The 20,771-nt window shown below is 40.4% G+C and overlaps 1 protein-coding gene across 3 annotated transcripts in view; it reads right to left on the bottom strand.

Moving 5' to 3' along the window:
• GINS1 (GINS complex subunit 1) overlaps positions 1–20,771 on the bottom strand; it is a 41,421-nt gene that overhangs the window by 4,600 nt on the left and 16,050 nt on the right. For 2 of the 3 annotated variants that reach the window (XM_009436962.4, XM_016937586.4), the window contains exons 5-6: positions 18,957–19,073; positions 2,118–2,192 (exon numbers count right to left, since the gene is read on the bottom strand). In XM_009436962.4, coding sequence (XP_009435237.1) covers positions 2,118–2,192; positions 18,957–19,073 — 192 coding nt within the window. Of the gene's footprint in view, positions 1–829; positions 937–2,117; positions 2,193–18,956; positions 19,074–20,771 lie in introns of all 3 variants that reach the window. The other variant, XR_001712165.4, reaches the window with a different exon arrangement.

Here is a 20,771-nt window from a genome sequence, read left to right as displayed (position 1 = left end):
CCACAGATTCTACAGAAAGTTCAGATGTGGTTGAACATTAGAAGCCCCTAATACCAACCATCAACTGTGGCTGATATTGTTTCTTTTTAATGCCTCCATTTTTATAATTGAGGGTAGGGTCACAGCTGAGAAACAGAGTTAAAACAATTCAACCACCAGGCCAGGTGCGGTGGCTCACACCTGTAATCCCAGCACTTTGGGAGGCTGAGGTGGGCGGATCACCTAAGGTCAGGAATTTGAAACCAGCCTGGCCAACATGGTGAAACGCCGCCTCTACTAAAAAATATACAAAAATTAGCCAGGCGTGGTGGCAGGCGCCTGTAATCCCAGCTATTTGAGAGGCTGAGGCAGAAGAAAAGCTTGAACATGGGAGGCAGAGGTTGCAGTGAGCCAAGATCGTGCCACTGTACTCCAGCCTGGGGGACAAGAGCGAGACTTTGTCTCAAAAAAAAAAAAAAGAAAGAAAGAAATTCAACCACAGGACAGCATTTGGGATGAAGGGACATTTCGCATATCTTGCTTTATGAGGATGGTTTTTTTCTTGTTCTTGTGAACCAGAGCTTCCTCCTGGGCCCTCCAGAAATATAGCTGCTTATCAGAGCATTAATTCATTATCTGCTTTAAATTCATTAGTGTCCTAAGAGAATACTTGGGACAGAAATTGTTGCCTTAACAACTGAAGACTTTAGGGAACCCTCAAAATCTTTTTTAAAAATATTCAACCTTTGTTTTAGAAGCTCCAAGGGTATTAGTAAAATAATTTTAGTCAACTATTAGTAAAATAGTTTTAAAGATCCAAGGGTATTAGTAAAATAAGAGATCAACTCACCCTGTTAGGGAAATAAGCTCAAGAACCACATGACCTGAAACATTCTTTTGCTCCCTGGCATGAACAAAGTGAACACCAAATCCTTAGGGTCAACAGATCCTAAATGGCTGACCCCAAGACAGCAGGCAAGGAAAGAAAGAGAACAGCTTTTATTAGGTCATTTTTCCTCCTCACGACTTCAGAAAATTGGGATAGGATAAAAAATTTAGTGGCCGGGCCCAGTGGCTTAAGCCTGTAATCCCAGCACTTTGGGAGGCTGAGGTGGGTGGATTGCTTGAGCTCAGGAGTTCAAGACCAGCCTGGCCAACTGGTGAAACTCCGTCTCTATAAAAATTACAAAAATTAACTGGGTGTAGTGGCGTGTGCCGGTGGTCCAGCTACTTGGGGAGGCTGAGGTGGGGGATCACTTGAGCCCAGGAGGCAGAGGTTGCAATGAGCGGAGATCCCGCCACTGCACTCCAGCCTGGGGAACAGAGCAAGACTCCGTCTCAAAAAAAAAAAAATAATAATAATAATATAGTTAACGTGAATTCATCTAATGTGAATATGAAGATTTCTAGGGAAATAATTAATATACTGAGATTACTTAAGGCATGGTTCACACCTGTAATCCTCGCACTTTAGGATACTAAGGAAGGTGGATTGCTTGAGCCCAGGAGAGTTCGAGGCTAGCATGGTCAACATAGCAAGGCCCCATCTCTATTTTCTTTAAAGATAGATAGATAGATAGATAGATAGATAGATAAAGATTCCTTATAAGGACAAATTTAGCTTAAGTTACAACTTTACAATTTTAATCTTCCTCTATTAAATTGTTATGTTTATATACCAAATACTTGAAAATTCTTTTTTTGAAAATAGAAAAATCTGTATCACTATTTGCTTGCTAAAGAACTAGGATTTATAAGGCAAAGTGTAAGCTAAAAAAACTGCTTAGGAACTTTTAGAATAAATTATATGAACAAAGGAGCTAAATCCAACAGTTCAATAGCCTCCAGATAATAATCTATCACTTACCCAGAATAAGGCTGATTATGGTAATTCCCCTAGAAAACACCTAGTTTTAAATATAAGCAATATCCTACTAAATTAATTAATCTTTTATTATATGCAACATTTGCTTCCAGTCTTAATATTCAGAAAAAGTACAGAACAGGGTATATTATACTAAAGATAATGCCTAATATATAAACGATCATCAAAAGTTGATATTTATTTTGCTATTCCAACTTTTCCACCATTCAACACTCATAAGATTTAAAGTAAAGAATCTGAAGATAAGAAATACCTGGCTATTTTTTTTTAATAGGACTGAAGTGCCATCATCAACTTCAAATTCTCCATAGTCTTTTAGACATCGGACCTGAAAGAAAAAATGAGAGATGTTTTATCAAAATTAGTTTTTAATATGCAGTGACCAAAAAATAAATCAGCATTACACAAATACACAGACAATAAGGACTTTGTTTGTTTCCTCTCTGTGTACTTAGGCCTAGTACTACTATTGTGGTATTCTAATAGTTCCAGGTTTCCAGTTTTGACAGGGAGGAAGAAGAACCGCAAAATCTCTGCTAGTAAATGTCAGCGCTGACAGCAAGGCGATGCAGCGAGACAACGATGTTGTCTCCTTCCCCTCTGAAATCCTGAAAAATTAAGCAGGTGAAATATCTATCCACAAGGAATGTTTTAGATCTGCTCCAACCTGCTTCTTATAGATCCCTCCCATAAAATATCAGTATCTGAGAATGGGACACAGGTAAGTCTGCAGTATTCGTTTTTGGAAGCAATTCTTCCAATCCCATTCAAAATTCAGATAATTTCCCAGGAATACTTACAAGTACACCATGGAGGAGCAGATGCCACCTCACGTGACAGGATTCAGGAGTGGTAGCATTCTGATATCTACCTCTGCAACTACAAAGGTGTTCCCAGGTACAGGTTATAGACCTGCTACAGCACTAAGTGCTGCCACAGGAAGTAAGGGGGCACTTTTCCTCTTCTAGGATAATTCAGACTGAAGTTTACTCTCACGAGTACTAGTGATGAACTGCTATTGTTGCCAGGAGAGTCAACGCCAGCAACGACTATGTCTTCCCTTTTTCCAGATAATTTTATCATGTCCTACCATCCCTCCGGAACCTTACCAAGACACCCAAAGTATTTTAATTAAATATAAGAAATACCACTCCAGAAAAATCCCCCGAGTCCTTTGCATTTGCTGTTTTTTCTTTTTTCTTTTTTTTTTTTTGAGACGGAGTCTTGCTCTGTTGCCCAGGCCAGAGTGCAGTGGTGTGATCTCCACCCACTACAACCTCTGCCTCCCAGGCTCAAGCGGTTCTCCTGCCTCAGCCTCCTGGGTAGCTGGGATTACAGGCGCTCACCACCATACCCAACTAATTTTTGTATTTTTAGTAGAGATGGGGTTTCACCATGTTGGCCAGGCTGGTTTCAAACTCCTGACCTCAAGTGATCTGCCTGTCCCCGCTTCCCAAAGTGCTGGGATTACAGGCATGAGCCACCACGCCTGGCCGCATTTGCTTCTCTAAATAAACTTTCATTTTGGGAAATCTCAAACACATTCAAAAGTAAAAAGACTACTCCATGTCCCCATCAACTGACATCAACACATGGCCAAGTTTGTTCCCCTCACCCATTTGTGGGTTATTCTGAAGCAAATCTTAGACATCATTTCACCTTATCTGTAAATATTCTATTGTCTACTTCTATAAAACCAGATAATTTTTAAAATCCCAATACTGACTGTACATGGCAGGTCATGCCTATAATCCCAGCATTTTGGGAGGCTGAGGCAGGTGGATCACCTGAAGTCAGGAATTTAAGACCAGCCTGGTCAACATGGTGAAACCCCGCCTCTACCAAAAATACAAAATTTAGCTGGGTGTGGTGGTACGTGCCTGTAATCCCAGCTACTCAGGAGGCTGAGGCTGCAGTGAGCGAGATCACACCAGTGCACTCCAGACTGGGTGACAGAATGAGACTCCATCTCAAATAAATAAATAAAAATTATTAAGATGAGATAGTATTGGCATTTTTTTTTTTTTTTTTTTGAGACAGAGTCTCACTCTGTCACCCAGGCTAGAGTGCAGTGGTGTGATCTTGGCTCACTGGAACCTCCGCTTCCCAGGTTCAAGCAATTCTCCTGCCTCAGCCTCCCTAGTAGCTGGGATTACAGGAGGGAGCCACCACGCCCAACTAATTTCTTTGTATTTTTAGTAGAGACGGGGTTTCACCATGTTGGCCAGGCTGCTCTCAAATCCTGACCTCAAATGATCCACCTGCAGCCTCCCAAAGTGCTAGGATTACAGGCATGAGCCACTGTGCCCAGCCTTAATTAATAATTTTTAGTATCATGAACTATCTAGTTAGTATCCAAATTTCCCACTTGTCTCATGAATTTTTTTTAAGGTTTCCATGTTGAAATCAGAATCCAACAAAGCCACACATTACTTTTTTTTTAAATGTCTTGTAAGTCTCTTTTAATCTATAGGTTTCACTTCCTCTTTATTTTTTCCTTCCTCTTGGTATTTTATTTGTTGAAAAAATTGGGTGAGTAGTTTGTCACTGCAGGCTTGAACACCTGGTCTCAAGCAATACTCCTGCCTTGGCCTCCCAAAGTGTTGGGATTACAGACGTGAGTCACTGCACAGGGTCAGTACAACTTTTCACAATCAAGATTTTGTTGTGGATTTCTTTGGGGTCATTTAACATTGTTCCTTTGTCCCTGAGTTTCCTATAAAATGGAAGTTAGGTCTACATCAGATAAGGTGATTTTGTGGCAAATGGTGTTATGTACTTTCTGTTACAAGACCCCATAAAACACAAAGTGCCTGGCTGTCTCTTTTTGGATATTGAGATTAATCAGTGGGCCCAAGTGTCATCCATACTCATGCATTATAAAGATCTCCATTATCTACTGAAAGGTTTTAGTAAATAAAGGGTTACAAGCATTAATCTAATTCTTATATTCCTGCTACATTTGTTAGCTGGAATTCTTCTATAAAAAGAAATTTCCTTTGTAAACTATTGGGCTACCTTCAGATAGAGTTTGTATAGTAAACACAATGGATGCTTTGATTCCATTCTCTAACTTGCCACCTTTCAAATGAGTTGGATCCCTCACATTCTCCAAGGAAACCTCAAAAATGTTTTATTTTTTAAAATTTTTGTTGGCCAGGCACAGTGGCTCATGCCTGTATTCCCAGCACTTTGGGAGGGAGAGGCAAGAGGATTGCTTGAGCTTAGGAGTTCAAGACGAGCCTGGGCAACATGGTGAAATACCATCGGTACAAAAAATACAAAAATTAGCTGGGTGTGGTTGTGAGCACCTGTAGTCACAGCTACTGTGGAAGCTGAGGTGGGAGGATGGCTTGAGCCTGGGAGGTGGAGGTTTTAGTAAACCAGGACTCCTTGCACTAAAATAGCTGATTCCAGGTCCTAAATAACAAATGAGCCGAGATTGTACCACTGTACTGCAGCCTGAACAACAGACCCAGATACTGCCTCAAAAAAAAAAAAAAAAAAAAAAATGTGTTGTTCTTTGGTGTCATTATGCATTCATGCTTCTAACGGAATTGATGTGATCCAATTCACCGCAGTTATTAGTCATGTTGATGCTAAAATTGTCAATTTTTTGGTTAGCAAGAGCTCCTTCAAATTAGCCCCCACATCCTTCCAGCAGTCCCCACTTAGTCCTTGACACCTTCCTTCCTTTCTGGGAAGACGAGATGTTTCATGCTCAGTTCGTACATTTTTAATTCAGAACCTAGAATCAGCTATTTTTGTGCAAGGAGTCCTGGTTTACTTTAGTGGGAAATGGCATTTAGGTATAGAATCTGGACACTCATGGCTAACTGGCTTGGTCATTGTTTCTAGGCCTTTTCAGTAGGCAGAGCTAATCAATACTTTTTTTTTTTTTTTTTGAGATGGAGTTCCACTCTTGTTGTCCAGGCTGGAGTGCAATGGCACGATCTTGGCTCACCGCAACCTCTACCTCCTGGGTTCAAGCAATTCTCCTGCCTCAGCCTCCTGTGTAGCTGGGATTACAGGCATGTACCACCAAGCCTGGCTAATTTTGTATTTTTAGTACAGATGGGGTTTTTCCATATTGGTCAGGCTGGTCTCGAACTCCCGACCTCAGGTGATCTGCCCACCTCGGCCTCCCAAAGTGCTGGGATTACAGGCGCGAGCCACCACACCTGACCCCTACTTTTTGATTTTTAAAGAAGGGACGATTCATGAGTCCATGCTGATACTTCAAACTCAAATTTAGGAATATAGGCTTTTCCCTTAAATTTTTCAACTTTGAATCTCTTTTCTCTCTCTCTCTTTTTTTTTTTTTTTGAGACGGAGTTTTACTCTTGTTGCCCAGGCTGGAGTGCAATGCCACAATCTCAGCTCACTGCAACCTCCTTCTCCTGGGTTCAAGCGATTCTCTTGCCTCAAATTCCTGAGTAGCTGGGATTACGGGCGCCTGCCACCACGCCTGGCTAAATTTTGTATTTTTAGTAGAGATGGGGTTTCACCATGTTGGCCAGGCTGGTCTCAAACTCCTGACCTCAGGTGATCCACCTGCCTCGGCCTCCCAAAGTGCTGGGATTACAAGCGTAAGCCACTGTGCCCGGCCCCTTTTCTCTTATTCTGAAAACTGTTGGTAATGTCAATTACCCTTTTGCTCTATTCTTCAATATGAAAACTGTTTCAAAATAACAGTAACAAAATTATTACTAATAATATGATTAGTAAAAACAGGTTAAGAACTCTTTGTAATTCTTTTGTCCTCAGAACATATGTACCAGGAATATACAATTTATGTGTTTTAAAGTAATGTAAATAACTCCTGGATTCAGGTAAAATGGTGGAGTAGGAAACATCAGGAATCTGTCTGCCTACCTCCACAACAACTGCACGGGCAGACTCTGTCTGACGTCAGTATTTTGGAACTCTGGAGTCTACTGAAGGCTTGAGGTTGGAGCTTTGACAAACATTCACTGCAATTTACTGTCCATTTTGCCTCTTAGCATAGCAGCAGCTAACCATCCCCTGTTCCTAGCTTTGTGGCAGGCCACAGTGCATGTGTTCTTGGAGTAGCTTGTACACAGGTTGCTGGTGCAGAGTGTGCAAAAAGCACCCTGCTCCTCACTGCTGATTGCTGTTTCTGATCACAGAGGTGCAAATGATGAGGCTGGCAGACATTTTTGTCACACCTTCTCAAAGGCTGCAAGCCCCTCCCACATTCCACTGAAGTGAATTCCAGGGGATTTAAAGGGCTAGCACCGTTTTCCCACCTCCATTCATTTTTCTTTTTTCCCCCTTTCAGGAGCCAGACATTAAAGACTAGAGCAGTGAAAAGCAACTGTGTATACAGGAAAAATTAGAAAGTGACCAAGGAAAGGCACAGGTTCAATAAAGATTTGAGAAAACCTTAAGGTTATACCTCAGGTTGATTCTAAGCACAGCGACAGCTTACAACAACCAAAAAAACAAAAACAGTAACAAAACCAGCAAACCCTGGGGGAAAGGGGAGAATCTGATTTATAGAGTTATAACATTATTAGATTGAAATGTCTGGTTTTCAGCAAAAACAATCAAATCACAAGGCATACAAAGAAACATAAAAGTATGGTCCATTCAAAGGAAAAAGAAAAATAAGAAATGGTCCCTGAAAAAGACTTGATGGTAGATCTATTACACAAAGACTTTACAACAAGAGTTTTAAAGATGCTCTAAGAACTACAGGAAGATGGGGAGAAGGTTATGGAAACAATGTATGAACAAAATGGAAATAACAGAGAAATAGAAAACCTAAAAAGACCAAAAAGATATTCCGGAGCTGAGAACTATAAAAACCAAAATGAAAAATTCACTTGAGGGATTCAAAGATGGATTGGAGCAGGCAGAAGAACAAGCAAACCTAAAGACAGGATAACAGAAATGACTAAGTCTGAAGAACAAAAATAAAAAAAGACCGAAGAAAAGGACAGAGCCTGAGAGACCTGAAGGGCACCATCAAGCAAACCAAGAAGAGAAAGACAAAGGGGCAGAGAGAATTTTTGAAGAAATAGTAACTGAAAACTCCTTAAATTTGATAAAAGACATAAATATAAACATCAAAGAAGCTCAACAAACTACGAGATGATCTCAAAGAGACTCGCAATGAGACACATTATAATCAAACTTTCAAAAGACAAAGAATCTTGAAAGCAGCAAGAGAGGGCTGCGCAGGGTGGCTCACACCTATAATCTCAGCATTTTGGGAGGCCAAGGTGGGAGCATCACTTGAAGCTAAGAGGTTGAGACCAGCCTAGGCAACATAGGGAGACCCCGTATCTACAAAAAGTTTAATTCGGCCGGGCACGGTGGCTCACGCCTGTAATCCCAGGACTTTGGGAGGCCAAGGTGAGATCACGAGGTCAGGAGATCGAGACCATCCTGGCTAACATGGTGAAACCCCATCTCTACTAAAAATACAAAAAAAAAAAAAAAAATTAGCTGGGCATGGTGGCAGGTGCCTGTAATCCCAGCTACTTGAGAGGCTGAGGCAGGAGAGTGGCGTGAACCCGGGAGGTGGAGGATGCAGTGAGCTGAGATTGCACCACTGCACTCCAGCCTGGGTGACAGTGTGAGACTCCGTCTCAAAAAAAAAAAAAAAAAAGTTTAACTCTACAAAAAGTTTTTTTTTTTTTTTTTTTTTTTGAGACGGAATCTCACTCTGTTGCCCATGCTGGAGTGCAGTGGTGTGATCTCAGCTCACTGCAACCTCTGCCTCCCGGGTTCAAGCAATTCTCCTCCCTCAGCCTTCCGAGTAGCTAGGATTACAGGCGTGCGCCACCACACCCGGCTAATTTTTGTATTTTTAGTAGAGATGGGGTTTCATCGTTTTGCTCAGGCTGGTCTCAAACTCCTGACCTTGTGATCTGCCTGCCTCGGCCTCCAAAAGTGCTGGGATTACAGGCGTGAGCCACCACACCTGGCCCCAAAAACTTTAAAAATTAGCCAGGCTTGGAAGTATGCGCCACTAGTCCTAGCCACTTGGGAGGCTGAGGTGGATTGCTTCAGCCCAGGAGTTTGAGATTACAGTGAGCTATGATTGTGCCACTGCAGTTTATCCTGCTTGACACAGTGAGACCCTGTCTCTAAACAATTCAAAAAGAAAGCAGCAAAAGATAAGTAAGTCATCACATACCTGGGATCCTCAATAAGATTTTCACCAAATTTCTTATTACAAACTTTGGAGGCTAGAAGGCAGTGGGCCAATATATTCAAAGTACTAAAAGAACAACATCACCAACCAAGAATCCTATATATGGTAACTATCACAAGACAGTAACTTGAACCCATGTGAAGAAATAAAGATCTCAATATAGGTAAATGCTATGTCTGAATGCATCCCCAAAAATCAATGTGGTAGAAACTGAATCCTCAATTCAACAGTGTTGGGAGGTGGGGACTTTGGTGAGGTGGTCAGGGCATAAGGGCTCTGCCTTCATAAATGGATTTATGCCATTATAAAATGACTTGATGGAAGGAGTTTGGTCCTTTTTGTCCTTCCACCTTCTGCCATGCAAGGACACTGCATTTCATCCCTCCAGAGGATGCAGCATTCAAGGCGCCATATTGGAAGCAGAGTGTAGCCCACAGAAGACAAATGAATCTGCTGGCACTTTGATCTTGGACCTCCAGGCCTCCAGAATTAATTGAGACAGGCTGGCTGGGCACAGTGGCTCAAGCCTATAATCCCAACACTGAGAGGCTGAGGCAGGAGCACTGCTTGAGGCTAGGAGTTCAAGACTACCCTTGGCAACATAGCAATGTCACATCTCTACAAAAAATGTAAACATTAGCCAGGCACGGTAGTGCACGCCTGTAGTCATAGCTACTTAGCAGGCCGAGGCAGGAGGATTGATTGAGCCAGGCGTTCAAGGCTGTAGTGAACTATGATTGTACCACCACACCCCAGCCTGGATGACAAACAGAGCAAGACCTTATCTCTTTAAAAAAAAAAAGAAAAGAAAAAAAATTACTGTTCATTAGAAATTACCTAGTCTCAGGTATTTTGTTTTAGCTGCTCAAATGGACTAAGACAGTGAATACATGGAAAATTCTAAAACCTAGCAATATTGTAACATTTTATAACTCTATTTTTCGTTGGGTTTTTTTTTTCTGGGCGGCGGGGAGGTGTGGAGACTCATTCTGTTGCCCAGGCTGGAGTGCAATGGTGCGATCTCAGTTCACTGCAATCCCCACCTCCTGGTTCAAGTGATTCTCCTGCCTCAGCCTCCTGAGTAGCTGAAACTACAAGCTCGTGCCACCACACCGGCTAATTTTTTTTATTTTTAGTAGAGATGGGGTTTCGCCATGTTGCCCAGGCTGGTCTCAAATTTCTGAGCTCAGGCAATCCACCCACCTCGGACTCCCAAAGTGCTAGGATTACAGGCATAAGAGCCACCACCCCCAGCCCCTATTTTTTGTTTTTAACATGATTTCAGTGACTAACACATTTAAAAAAACATTGATTAGTCTAAAAGCTAGTATTATTGTAACTTTGCAACCCTACATTTTGTTTTCTACACAATTTAAGAAACTAATGCATTTAAAAGATTTATTTATGTTTTGGGGCTCACAACATATAAAGATGTAGTTTTGTGACATCAACAATAGAAAGAAATAAGGATGAAGCTTTTGATTTGAAGGATCAGAATTTTGGTATGTTACTGAAGTCAAGCTGCTATAAGTTGAAATTAAAGTGTTATAATTTTAAGATATTAAATGTACTAGCTATCACTAACCACAAGGAAAACAGCTATAGAATATAGTTGGTCCTCTGTGTCTGTAGGTTCCGTATCTGCAAATCAAAAATTTTTGTAAACAAATGGATGGTTGTGTCTGTACTGAACATGTACAGACTTTTTTTCCTTATTGTTATTCCCTAAAAATGATATGGTATAACAACTATATCTATGGCATTTGTATTGTATAAGGTATTGTAAATAATCTAGAGATGATTTAAAGTATATAACAGCATGTACCTAGGTACTATTCAAATACCATACTACTTTATATAAGGGACTTGAGCATCCATGGACCTTGGTATCTGTAGGGGGTAATGAGGAAATGAGAAAGAAATCTAAATGTTTCAAAAAATCAACTAAATACTGAAGAAGGCAATAATGAAGGAAATGAGAGACAAAAAAGTTATTATTCCCCAGTCCATTGCAAGAAAAAAAAGTTATAAGGCATATAGAAAAACAGCAAAATGACAGAAGTCCTTCCTTATCAGTAATTATGTTAAAGGGGACGGATTAAACTCTTTAAGCAAAAGACAGAGATTAGCAGAATGGATTAAACAAAAGGATCCAATCACATGTTGTCTACAAGAGACTCACTATAGACCCAAAGACACAAACATTAATAGATTGAAAGTGAAAGGGTAGAAAGATATTCTATGGGAATACCTGCCAAAAGAGAACCAGGGTGGCTGTACTAATATTAGCTATAATGGACTTTAAATTTAAAAAGCTTACCAGAGACAAAAAAGAATATTATATATTATAGAATATATATTAATATATAATGTTATTATATAAGTTAATATATAATAAACATATACTATATAACATAATATATGATAAATATATAATACATACAAGAAGATATAACAAGTATAGACACATCTAATAACAATTCATCTGCCAGGTGTGGTGGCTCACGCCTGTAATCCCAGCACTTTGGGAGGCCGAGGTGGGCAGATCACCTGAGGTCAGGAATTCCAGACCAGCCTGGCCAACATGGCGAAATCCCATCTCTACTAAAAATACAAAAATTAGCCAGGCATGGTGGCACGTGCCTGTAATCCCAGCTACTCGGGAGGCTGAGGCAGGAGAATCGCTTGAACTCGGGAGGTGGAGGTTGTAGTGAGCCAAGATCGCACCACTGCACTCCATCCTGGACAACAGAGCGAGACTCTGTCTCAAAAAAAAAAAAAAAAAAAAGAAAAGAAAAAAATTAGCCGGGTGTGGTGGTGCACTCCTATAATCCCAGCCACTTGGGAGGCTAAGGTAGGAGAATCCTTTGAACTCGGGAGGTGGAGGTTGCAGTGAGCCGAGATTGTGCCACTGCCTGGGCAACAGAGTGAGACTCCGTCTCAAAAAAAAAAAAAAAAGAAAGGAAATTTTGAAAATACTTAAAGGTGAAAAAACAAAAACATAACACATCAAAATGTATGGAATGCAGCAAAAGCAGTACTGAGAAATTTATAGTTACAAACATAAACACCTACATTAAAAAATAAGACAGATTTCATGGCCAGGCGTGGTGGCTCACGCCTGCAATTCCGGCACTTTGGGAGGCTGAGGCAGCAGATCATTTGAGGTGAGGAGTTCAAGACCAGCCTGGCCAACATGGTGAAACCCTGTCTCTACTAAAAATACAAAAATTAGCTGGGCATGGAGGCACATGCCTGTAGTCCCAGGTACTCTACTTGGGAGGCTGTGGTGGAAGGATCGCTTGAACCCAGGAAATGGAGGTTGCAGTAAGCCAAGATCGCACCACTGCACTCCAGCCTGGAAAATACAGTAAGACTCTGTCTCAAAAACAAAAACAAGGCCAGACATGGTGGCTCACACCTGTAATCCCAGTACTTTGTGAGGCCAAGGTGGGTATCACTTGAGGTAAGGAGTTCAAGACCAGCCTGGACAATACAGTAAAATCCTGTCTCTAGCAAAAAATACAAAAATTAGCCGGGCGTGGTGGCGCACCCCTATAGTCCCAGCTACTCGGGAGGCTGAGGCATGGGAATTGCTTGAACCCTGGAGGCGGAGGATGAAGTGAGCTGAGATTGTGACACTGCACTACAGCCTGGGTAACAGAGTGAGATCCTGTCTCAAAAAAAAAAAAGAAAAGAGAAAAAAGAAAAAGAAAAAGAAAAAAGAAACAAAAACAAAAACGAAAGAAGACAAATTTCAAACCAACCACCTAACTTTACACCTTAAGGAACCAGAAAAAGAAAAGCAAGCTAAACCTAAAGCTAGAAGGAGGAAATAATGATTAGAGCAGACATTAATAAAATAAAGAACAGAAACACAATAGAGAAAACCAATAAAACTAAAATTTGGTTATTTTAAAAGGTCAACAAAATTTACAAACCTTTAGCTAGACAGACTAAGAATAAAAGAAGGCTCAAATTACTAAAATCAAAAATGAAAGTGAGGACATTACTACCAATCCTACAGAAATAAAAAGAGTTCTAAGAGTCCTACGAACAATTGTACACCAACAAATTGGAAAACCTAGATGAAATGGACAAATTCCCAGAAACACAAACCTACAAAGACTGAATGATGAAGAACTAGTAAATTGGAATAGACCTATAGCTAGTAAGGGGACTCAATCACTAATCAAAAATCTCTCAATAAAGAAAACCCTAGACCTGATGGCTTCACTGGGTAACTCTATCAAACATTTCAAGAACACCAATCCTTCTCAAACTTTTCTAAAAAATATAAAAGGAGGGAACACCTCCCTAACTCATTTTATGAGGCCAGCATTACCCTAATACCAAAGCCAGAAAAGATACTCCAAGAAAACTACAGACCAATGTCCCTTATGAACACTGATGCAAAAATTCTCAACACAGGCCAGGCATGGTGGCTCATGCCTGTAATCCCAGCACTTTGGGAGGCCAAGGCGGGAGGATCACCTGAGGTCGGGAGTTCGAGACCAGCCTGACCAACATGGAGAAACCCCATCTCTACTAAAAATACAAAATTAGCCGGGTGTGGTGGCGCATGCCTGTAATCCCAGCTACTTGGGAGGCTGAGGCAGGAGAATCGCTTGAACCCAGGAGGCAGAGGTTGCGGTGAGTCAAGATCGTGCCATTGCACTCCAGCCTGGGCAACCAGACCGAAACTCCATCTTGAAAAATAAAAATAAAAAAAATTATCACCACAATAGTATCAGATCAAATTCAGCAGCATAGTAAAAGAGTTCATCATAAATCAATTGAGATTTATTTTTGGAATGCAAGGACAGTTCAAGATATGAAAATCAATCAATATAAGTCATTAACAGAATGAAGGGAAAAAAACATGATCATTTCAATTGATACAGAAAAAGCATTTGACAAAATTCAACTTCCTTTCATAAAAATACTCAACAAACTAGGAACAGAAGATAACTATACATCAACATAATAAAAGCCATATATGGAAACTCCACAGCAAACATCATATTCAATGGTGAAAGACTGAAAGCTGGCCAGGCACGGTGGCTTACGCCTATAATCCCAGCACTTTGGGAGGCCAAGGCGGGTGGATGATGAGGTCAGGAGTTCAAAACCAGCCTGGCCTCTATGGTAAAACCCTGTCTCTAATAAAAATACAAAAATTACCTGGGCGTGATGGCATGTGCCTGTAGTCCTAGCTACTTAGGAGGCTGTGGCAGGAGAATCGCTTGAACCTAGGAGACGGACATTGAAGTGAGCTGAGATCGTGCCACTGCACTCCAACCTGGGCAACAGAGCAAGACTCTGTCTCAAAAAGAAAAAGAAAGACTGAAAGCTTTTCCTCTAAGTTCACTAAGAAGGCAAAGATTTCTGCTTTTGCCACTTCTATTCAACATAAAACTGGATGTTACAGTCAGAGTAATTAGACAAGAAAAAGAAATAGGATTCTAAATTAAAAAGGAAAAACTAAAATTATCTGTTTGCAGATGATATGATCTCACATGTAGAAAATTTTAATGATTCCACAAAAAACTTTTAGAACTAATAAATGAATTCAGCACAGTAACAGAATGCAAAGTCAACACACAAAAATCAGTTGCATTTCTATACACTAACAATGAACAATCTGAAAATAAAAATTATGAAAATAATTCAGTTTATCAGTGTGAAAAGAATAAAATATATAGAAATTAAATTAACGAAAGAGGTGAAAGATTTGAACAATGAAAACTAAAAAACACTGCTGAAGAAAATTAAAGATGACATCAACAATTGGAAACACATCCCATGTTCATGGATTGGAAGATTTAATATTAAGATGTCAATGCACCCAAAGTGACCTACACAATCCCTACTATAATCCCAAAAGTGTCTTTTGGAGAAACAGAAAAACCCATCCCACAATCCATATAAAATCTCAAATAGTGAAAACAACCTTTAAAAAGAGGAATGGGGCCGGGCGTGGTGGCTCATGCCTGTAATCCAGCACTCTGGGAGGCCGAGGTGGGCGGATCACCTGAGGTCAGGAGTTCGAGACCAGCCTAGCCAACATGGTGAAACCCCGTCTCTACTAAAACTATAAAAAATTAGCCGGGCATGGTGGTAGGCGCCTTTAGTCTCAGCTACTTGGGAGGCTGAGAAAGGAGAATCATTTGAACCCAAGAGGTGGAGGTTGCAGTGAGCCAAGATCGCACCACTGTACTCCAGCCTGGGCAACAGAGCAAGACTTCGTTTCAAAAAAAAAAAAAAAAAAAAGAGGAATGAAAGTGGAGGACCCAAAATCCCTAATTTAAACTTACTGCAGAGCTACAATAATCAAAATACTACAGTTCTGGCATAAAGACAGATGTATATATATATTAAAAAAACTTTTTTTACAACAGATGTACAGAACAATGGAATAGGATAAAGAGATAAAAAATAAACCCTTGCCTACATAGTCAAATGATTTTTGACAAGAGTGTCAAAACCATTCACAATGGGGAAAGGGCAGTCTTATTAAGAAATTATGCTTGGAGGCCGGGCGCGGTAGCTCACACCTGTAATCCCAGCACTTTGGGAGGCCGAGGTGGGCGGATCACAAGGTCAGGAGATCGAGACCATCCTGGCTAACACGGTGAAACCCCGTCTCTACTAAAAAATACAAAAAATTAGCTGGGCGTCGTGGTGGGCGCCTGTGGTCCCAGCTACTCGGGAGGCTGAGGCAGGAGAATGGCGTGAACCTGGGAGGCGGAGCTTGCAGTGAGCCGAGATTGTGCCACTGCACTCCAGCCTGGGCGACAGACCGAGACTCCGTCTCAAAAAAAAAAAAAAAAAAAAAGAAATTATGCTTGGAAAGCTAGATTTCCACATGCAAAAAAATAAAGTTGGACCATCACCTGACACCATACAAAAATTAACTTGAAATGGATCAAAGACCGAAATGCAAATGTAAAACAACATAACACTTAGAAGAAAATACAGGTCAAAAGTTTTATGACATTGTATTTAGCAATGATTTCTGGGATATGACTCCTAAGGCACAACCAACAAAACAAAAAAAATTGGCCGGGTGCGGTGGCTCACGCCTGTAATCCCTGCACTTTGGGAGGCCAAGGTGGGTGGATCATCTGAAGTCAGGATTTCAAGACCAGCCTGGCCAACATGATGAAACCCTATCTCTGCTAACAATACAAAAAATTAGCTGGGTGTGGTGGTGCATGCCTGTAATCCCAGCTACTCAGGAGGCTGAGGCAGGAGAATCGCTTGAACCCAGGAAGCAGGGGTTGCAGTGAGCCGAGATCACACCACTGCATTCTAGCCTGGGCAACAAGAGCAAAATTCCATCTCAAAAAAAAAAAATGACGAACTGGGCTGCATGAAAATTTTAAAATATCAACATGATACTGAAGGAAGAAAACAGAAAAAAAAAAGAAAAAAAAAAGACACTATCAACAGCATAAAAAGGCAACCCAGAGAATGGGAGAAAATATTTGCAAATCATATATCTGATAACAAATTAACATACTGAATACATAAAGGATTTCTAAATCTCCACAACAACAAAATCCTATTTGAAAATGGGCCCCATAAAGGGGGCCAATTATTTGAATAAATATTTCTCCAAAGAAGGCACGGGAATAGCTAATAAGCATATGAAAAGATGCTCAACATCACTAATCATTAGGGAAATAAAAGTCAAAACCACGTTTTACATCCTTTAGGATGGCTATGATTAAAAAACAGAACAAGGCCAGGCATGGTGACTCATGCCTTTGGGAGGCTGAGGCGAGAGGATCACCTGAGGTCAGGAGTTCAAGACCAGCCTGGCCAAAATGGTGAAACCCTGTCTCTACTAAAAATACAAAAATTAGCCAGGTGTGGTGGTGGGCACCTGTAATCCCAGCTACTTGGGAGGCTGAGGCAGGAGAATCACTTGAACCTGGGAGATGGAGGTTGCAGTTGAGGTGAACCTGGGAGGTGGAGGTTGCAGGTTGAGCCAAGATCGCGCCACTGCATCCAGCCTGGGTGACAAGAGCGAAACTCTGTCTCAAAAACAAAACAAAATAACCCCAAAATATTTAGTGTTGGTGAGGATGTTGAGAAAATGGAACCCTTGTGTAATGTTGGAATGTAAAATGGTATGGCTGCTGTGGAAAGCAGTATGACAATTCCTCAAACATAGTATTACCATATGATCTAGTAATTCCACTCTGGATATATGCCCCCCAAAATTAAAAGCAGGGTCTCAAAGAGATTTATATATCCACGTTCATAGCAGCATTAATCATAAAATGATAGCTAAAATAAAGAAGCAACCCAGTGTCCATTGATGGATAAATGGATAAGCAAAATGTGGTATAGCCAGAAAAAGGAATATTACTCATCCTTAAAAAGGAAGGAAATTCTGAGCCAGGCGCAGTGGCTCACACCTGTAATCGCAGCACTTTGGGAGGCCGAGGAGGGAGGATCACCTGAGGTCGGGAGTTCGAGACCAGCCTGACCAACATGGAGAAACCCAGTCTCTACTAAAGATACAAAATTAGCCAGGGGTGGTGGCACATGCCTGTAATCCCAGCTATTTGGGAAGCTGAGGCCGGAGAATCACTTGAACCCGGGAGGCGGAGGTTGCAGTGAGCCGAGATCGCACCACTGCACTCCAGCCTCAGCAACAAGAGTGAAACTCCATCTCAAAAAAAAGAAAAAAAAAATTGTGCAATGGCGCGATCTCAGCTCACCGCAACCTCCTTCTCCCAGGTTCTAGCGATTATCCTGCCTCAGCCTCCCAAGTAGCTGGTATTACAGGCATGTGCCTGGCTAATTTTGTATTTTTAGTAGAGACGGGGTTTCTCCATGTTGGTCAGGCTAGTCTCGAACTCCCGACCTCAGGTGATCCTCCCTCCTCGGCCTCCCAAAGCGCTAGGATTACAAGCGTGAGCCACCGTGCCTGGCCGGAAATTCTGACACAAATTCTTACCACAGATACCACAGAAATGCACCCTGAAGATATTATGCTAAGTGAAATAAGCCAGTCACAAAAAGACAAATAACTTGTCATTTGTAGCTTCTCAGAAATTATTCTCTAATGAGAACAAAAGAAAACAAAAAGACAAATACTATATGATTCCACTCACATGAGGTAGTTACAGTAGTCAAAATCATAGAGACAGACAGTAGAATGGTGGTTGCTGGGGGATGGGAGGCAGGGGTATTGAGAAGTTATTGTTTAATGGGTAGAGTTTCAGTTTTATAAGATGAAAAAAATCTGGATATGGAATGGTGGTGACAGCTGCAAAACAATATGAAAGTTGCAAAACAATATGGAATGTTAAACAATATTTAATACCACTTAAATGTACATTTAAAAATAGCTAAGATGGCAGATTTTATATTTATTTTATTATTTAAAAAATAGAAAAAAATAAACAAAATGAAACAAAAATACCTCTTGTTTTGACTAATCCACCAACTTGAAAGACATTTGTTTTTTTACTTTCAAAATTTAGGATTGATTTTCCATTTTGATTTAACTTTGTTTTGACATTTGTTTCATTTTACTTCCAAAATTTAGGGACTGATTTTCCATTGTGATTTAACTTTGTTTTGACATTTGTTTCATTTTACTTTCAAAATTTAGGGACTGATTTTCCATTTTGATTTAACTTTGTTTTAGTAATAGCTAAAACATTTATAGGGTTCCATACTCAAAACTATTAAAACAGGTATATTCAGAAAATTATAGCTGTTCCACCGTATTCTGTCATCCTCCTACAGGTAGCTTGTTTGATTTGGTCTATGCTTCTTTTCTATTTTAATAGAAGCTAACACATATTCATATACTCCTCTCTTCTTCAAAGGTAGCACAATTTACACATTAAAGAAAAATGCATTTTAAAAAGATATACATACTTCAATATATAGGCTTTTTGGTGGTTTCATATCCTGTGTAATGTCCAAACCTTCATCTCCTCCCAGTGACCTCATATAAGTAGCAAGAGATCTTTTATAATTATTAAACCACTCCATCTGCAAACATAGAGATGATCATTTGACAAAATTCTAAGAAAACTTGCACACACTGAATATCATCCATTCGAAAACAGTACACATCCCAACACAAATCACTATTGTGACCATTCATTCATTTATGCTAAAATATTAATTGCCTCCTATGATATAGGCATTGGTCTGGGTACTTACGATGAATCATTCAATAAAGTGAACAAAAATCTCTGTTCTCAGAGAGCTTACATTTCAGCATACTTAATAATAAACCTTAGGAATCTTTGACCAGAAACAGAACCATGAAAAAGACGCCATTTCAGAATTATATCTTCAAACTCTGCATTGATGCTATTTCTGAAAACTATAAAACATTGTTAAGAAAACCCAAATGTCCACCAACTGATGAATGGATATGTGCCCATATGATGGAACATTATTTAACCATAAGTAACAATGAAGTTCTGAAACGTATTGCCATTACCACATGAAAGACAAAAGGCCACATATTGCATGATTCTACTCATATGAAAAACCTGTAATAGGTAAATCTATAGAGACAGAAAGTAGATTCGGGATTTCCAGGAGCTGGGAGGAGGGAAGAAAATATAGAGTAACTATAAAGGGGACAGGGCTTCTTTGTAGGGTGATGAAAATATTCTCAAATAAGAATGTGGTATTGGATGCACAACAACTCTGAATATACTAAAAACCACTGCATTGTACAATTTAAGATGGTAAACTTCACAGTGTATGAATCATATCTCAGTAAATCTGCTATTTTTAAAAAAATGTTGAAAACAATGAAAGACCTAAATAATACCACATTCACAGATTGGATGATCCAATATTGTAATAACATCAACAATCTATAGATTCAATTCAATCTCAATCAAAATCTTAACTTTCTTTAAAATGGAACCTGACAAACTGAGTCTAAAATTTACATGGAAGTGCAAAGGGCTAATAGTTGAAATGCTCTCAAAAAAGAACAAGATGGGAACTTGCTCCAACTATACTATATAGTTACAGTAATTACAACAGTGGAATTGGTATAAGAACAGATAGACTAGCATAACAGAAGAAAAAGTCCTCCCATTCAAAATCCACAGGAATACTGACACTCAATGTATGACAAAGGTGGCACCATGCACACAGTGATGGGAGAGGCAGATCTGTTCAATACATGGTGCTGGGTCATCTCAATATCTATATTCAAAATGAAGCATGCCTCCTGTAGTATACACAAAACTTAATCCCAATACTGTAGATCTCTTTGTAAAAGGTAAAATATAGCTCCTAAAAGATTACATAGAAAAAAGGCCGGGCGCGGTGGCTCACGCCTGTAATCCCAGAACTTTGAGAGGCCGAGGCGGGTGGATCATGAGGTCAGGAGATTGAGACCATCCTGGCTAACATGGCGAAACCCCGTCTCTACTAAAAATACAAAAAAATTAGCCAGGCGTGGTGGCGGGCGCCTGTAGTCCCAGCTACTCGGGAGGCTGAGGAAGGAGAATGGCATGAACCCGGGAGGTAGAGCTTGCAGTGAGCTGAGATCATGCCACTGCACTCCAGCCTGGGGGCAACAGAGCGAGACTCCGTCTCAAAAAAAAAAAAAAAAAGAGAGAAGAAAAATATCTTGGGAGGCTGAGGCAGGAGAATGGCTTGAACCCGGGAGGTGGAGCTTGCAGTGAGCCAAGATTGCGCCACTGCACTCCAGGC

The sequence above is a fragment of the Pan troglodytes genome, chromosome 21 (assembly GCF_028858775.2).
Source record: "Pan troglodytes isolate AG18354 chromosome 21, NHGRI_mPanTro3-v2.0_pri, whole genome shotgun sequence".
NCBI classification, from domain to species: domain Eukaryota; kingdom Metazoa; phylum Chordata; class Mammalia; order Primates; family Hominidae; genus Pan; species Pan troglodytes.
The sequence above is the reverse complement of the archived record's forward strand: the minus strand, read 5'-3'. Positions and strand labels throughout refer to the sequence as shown.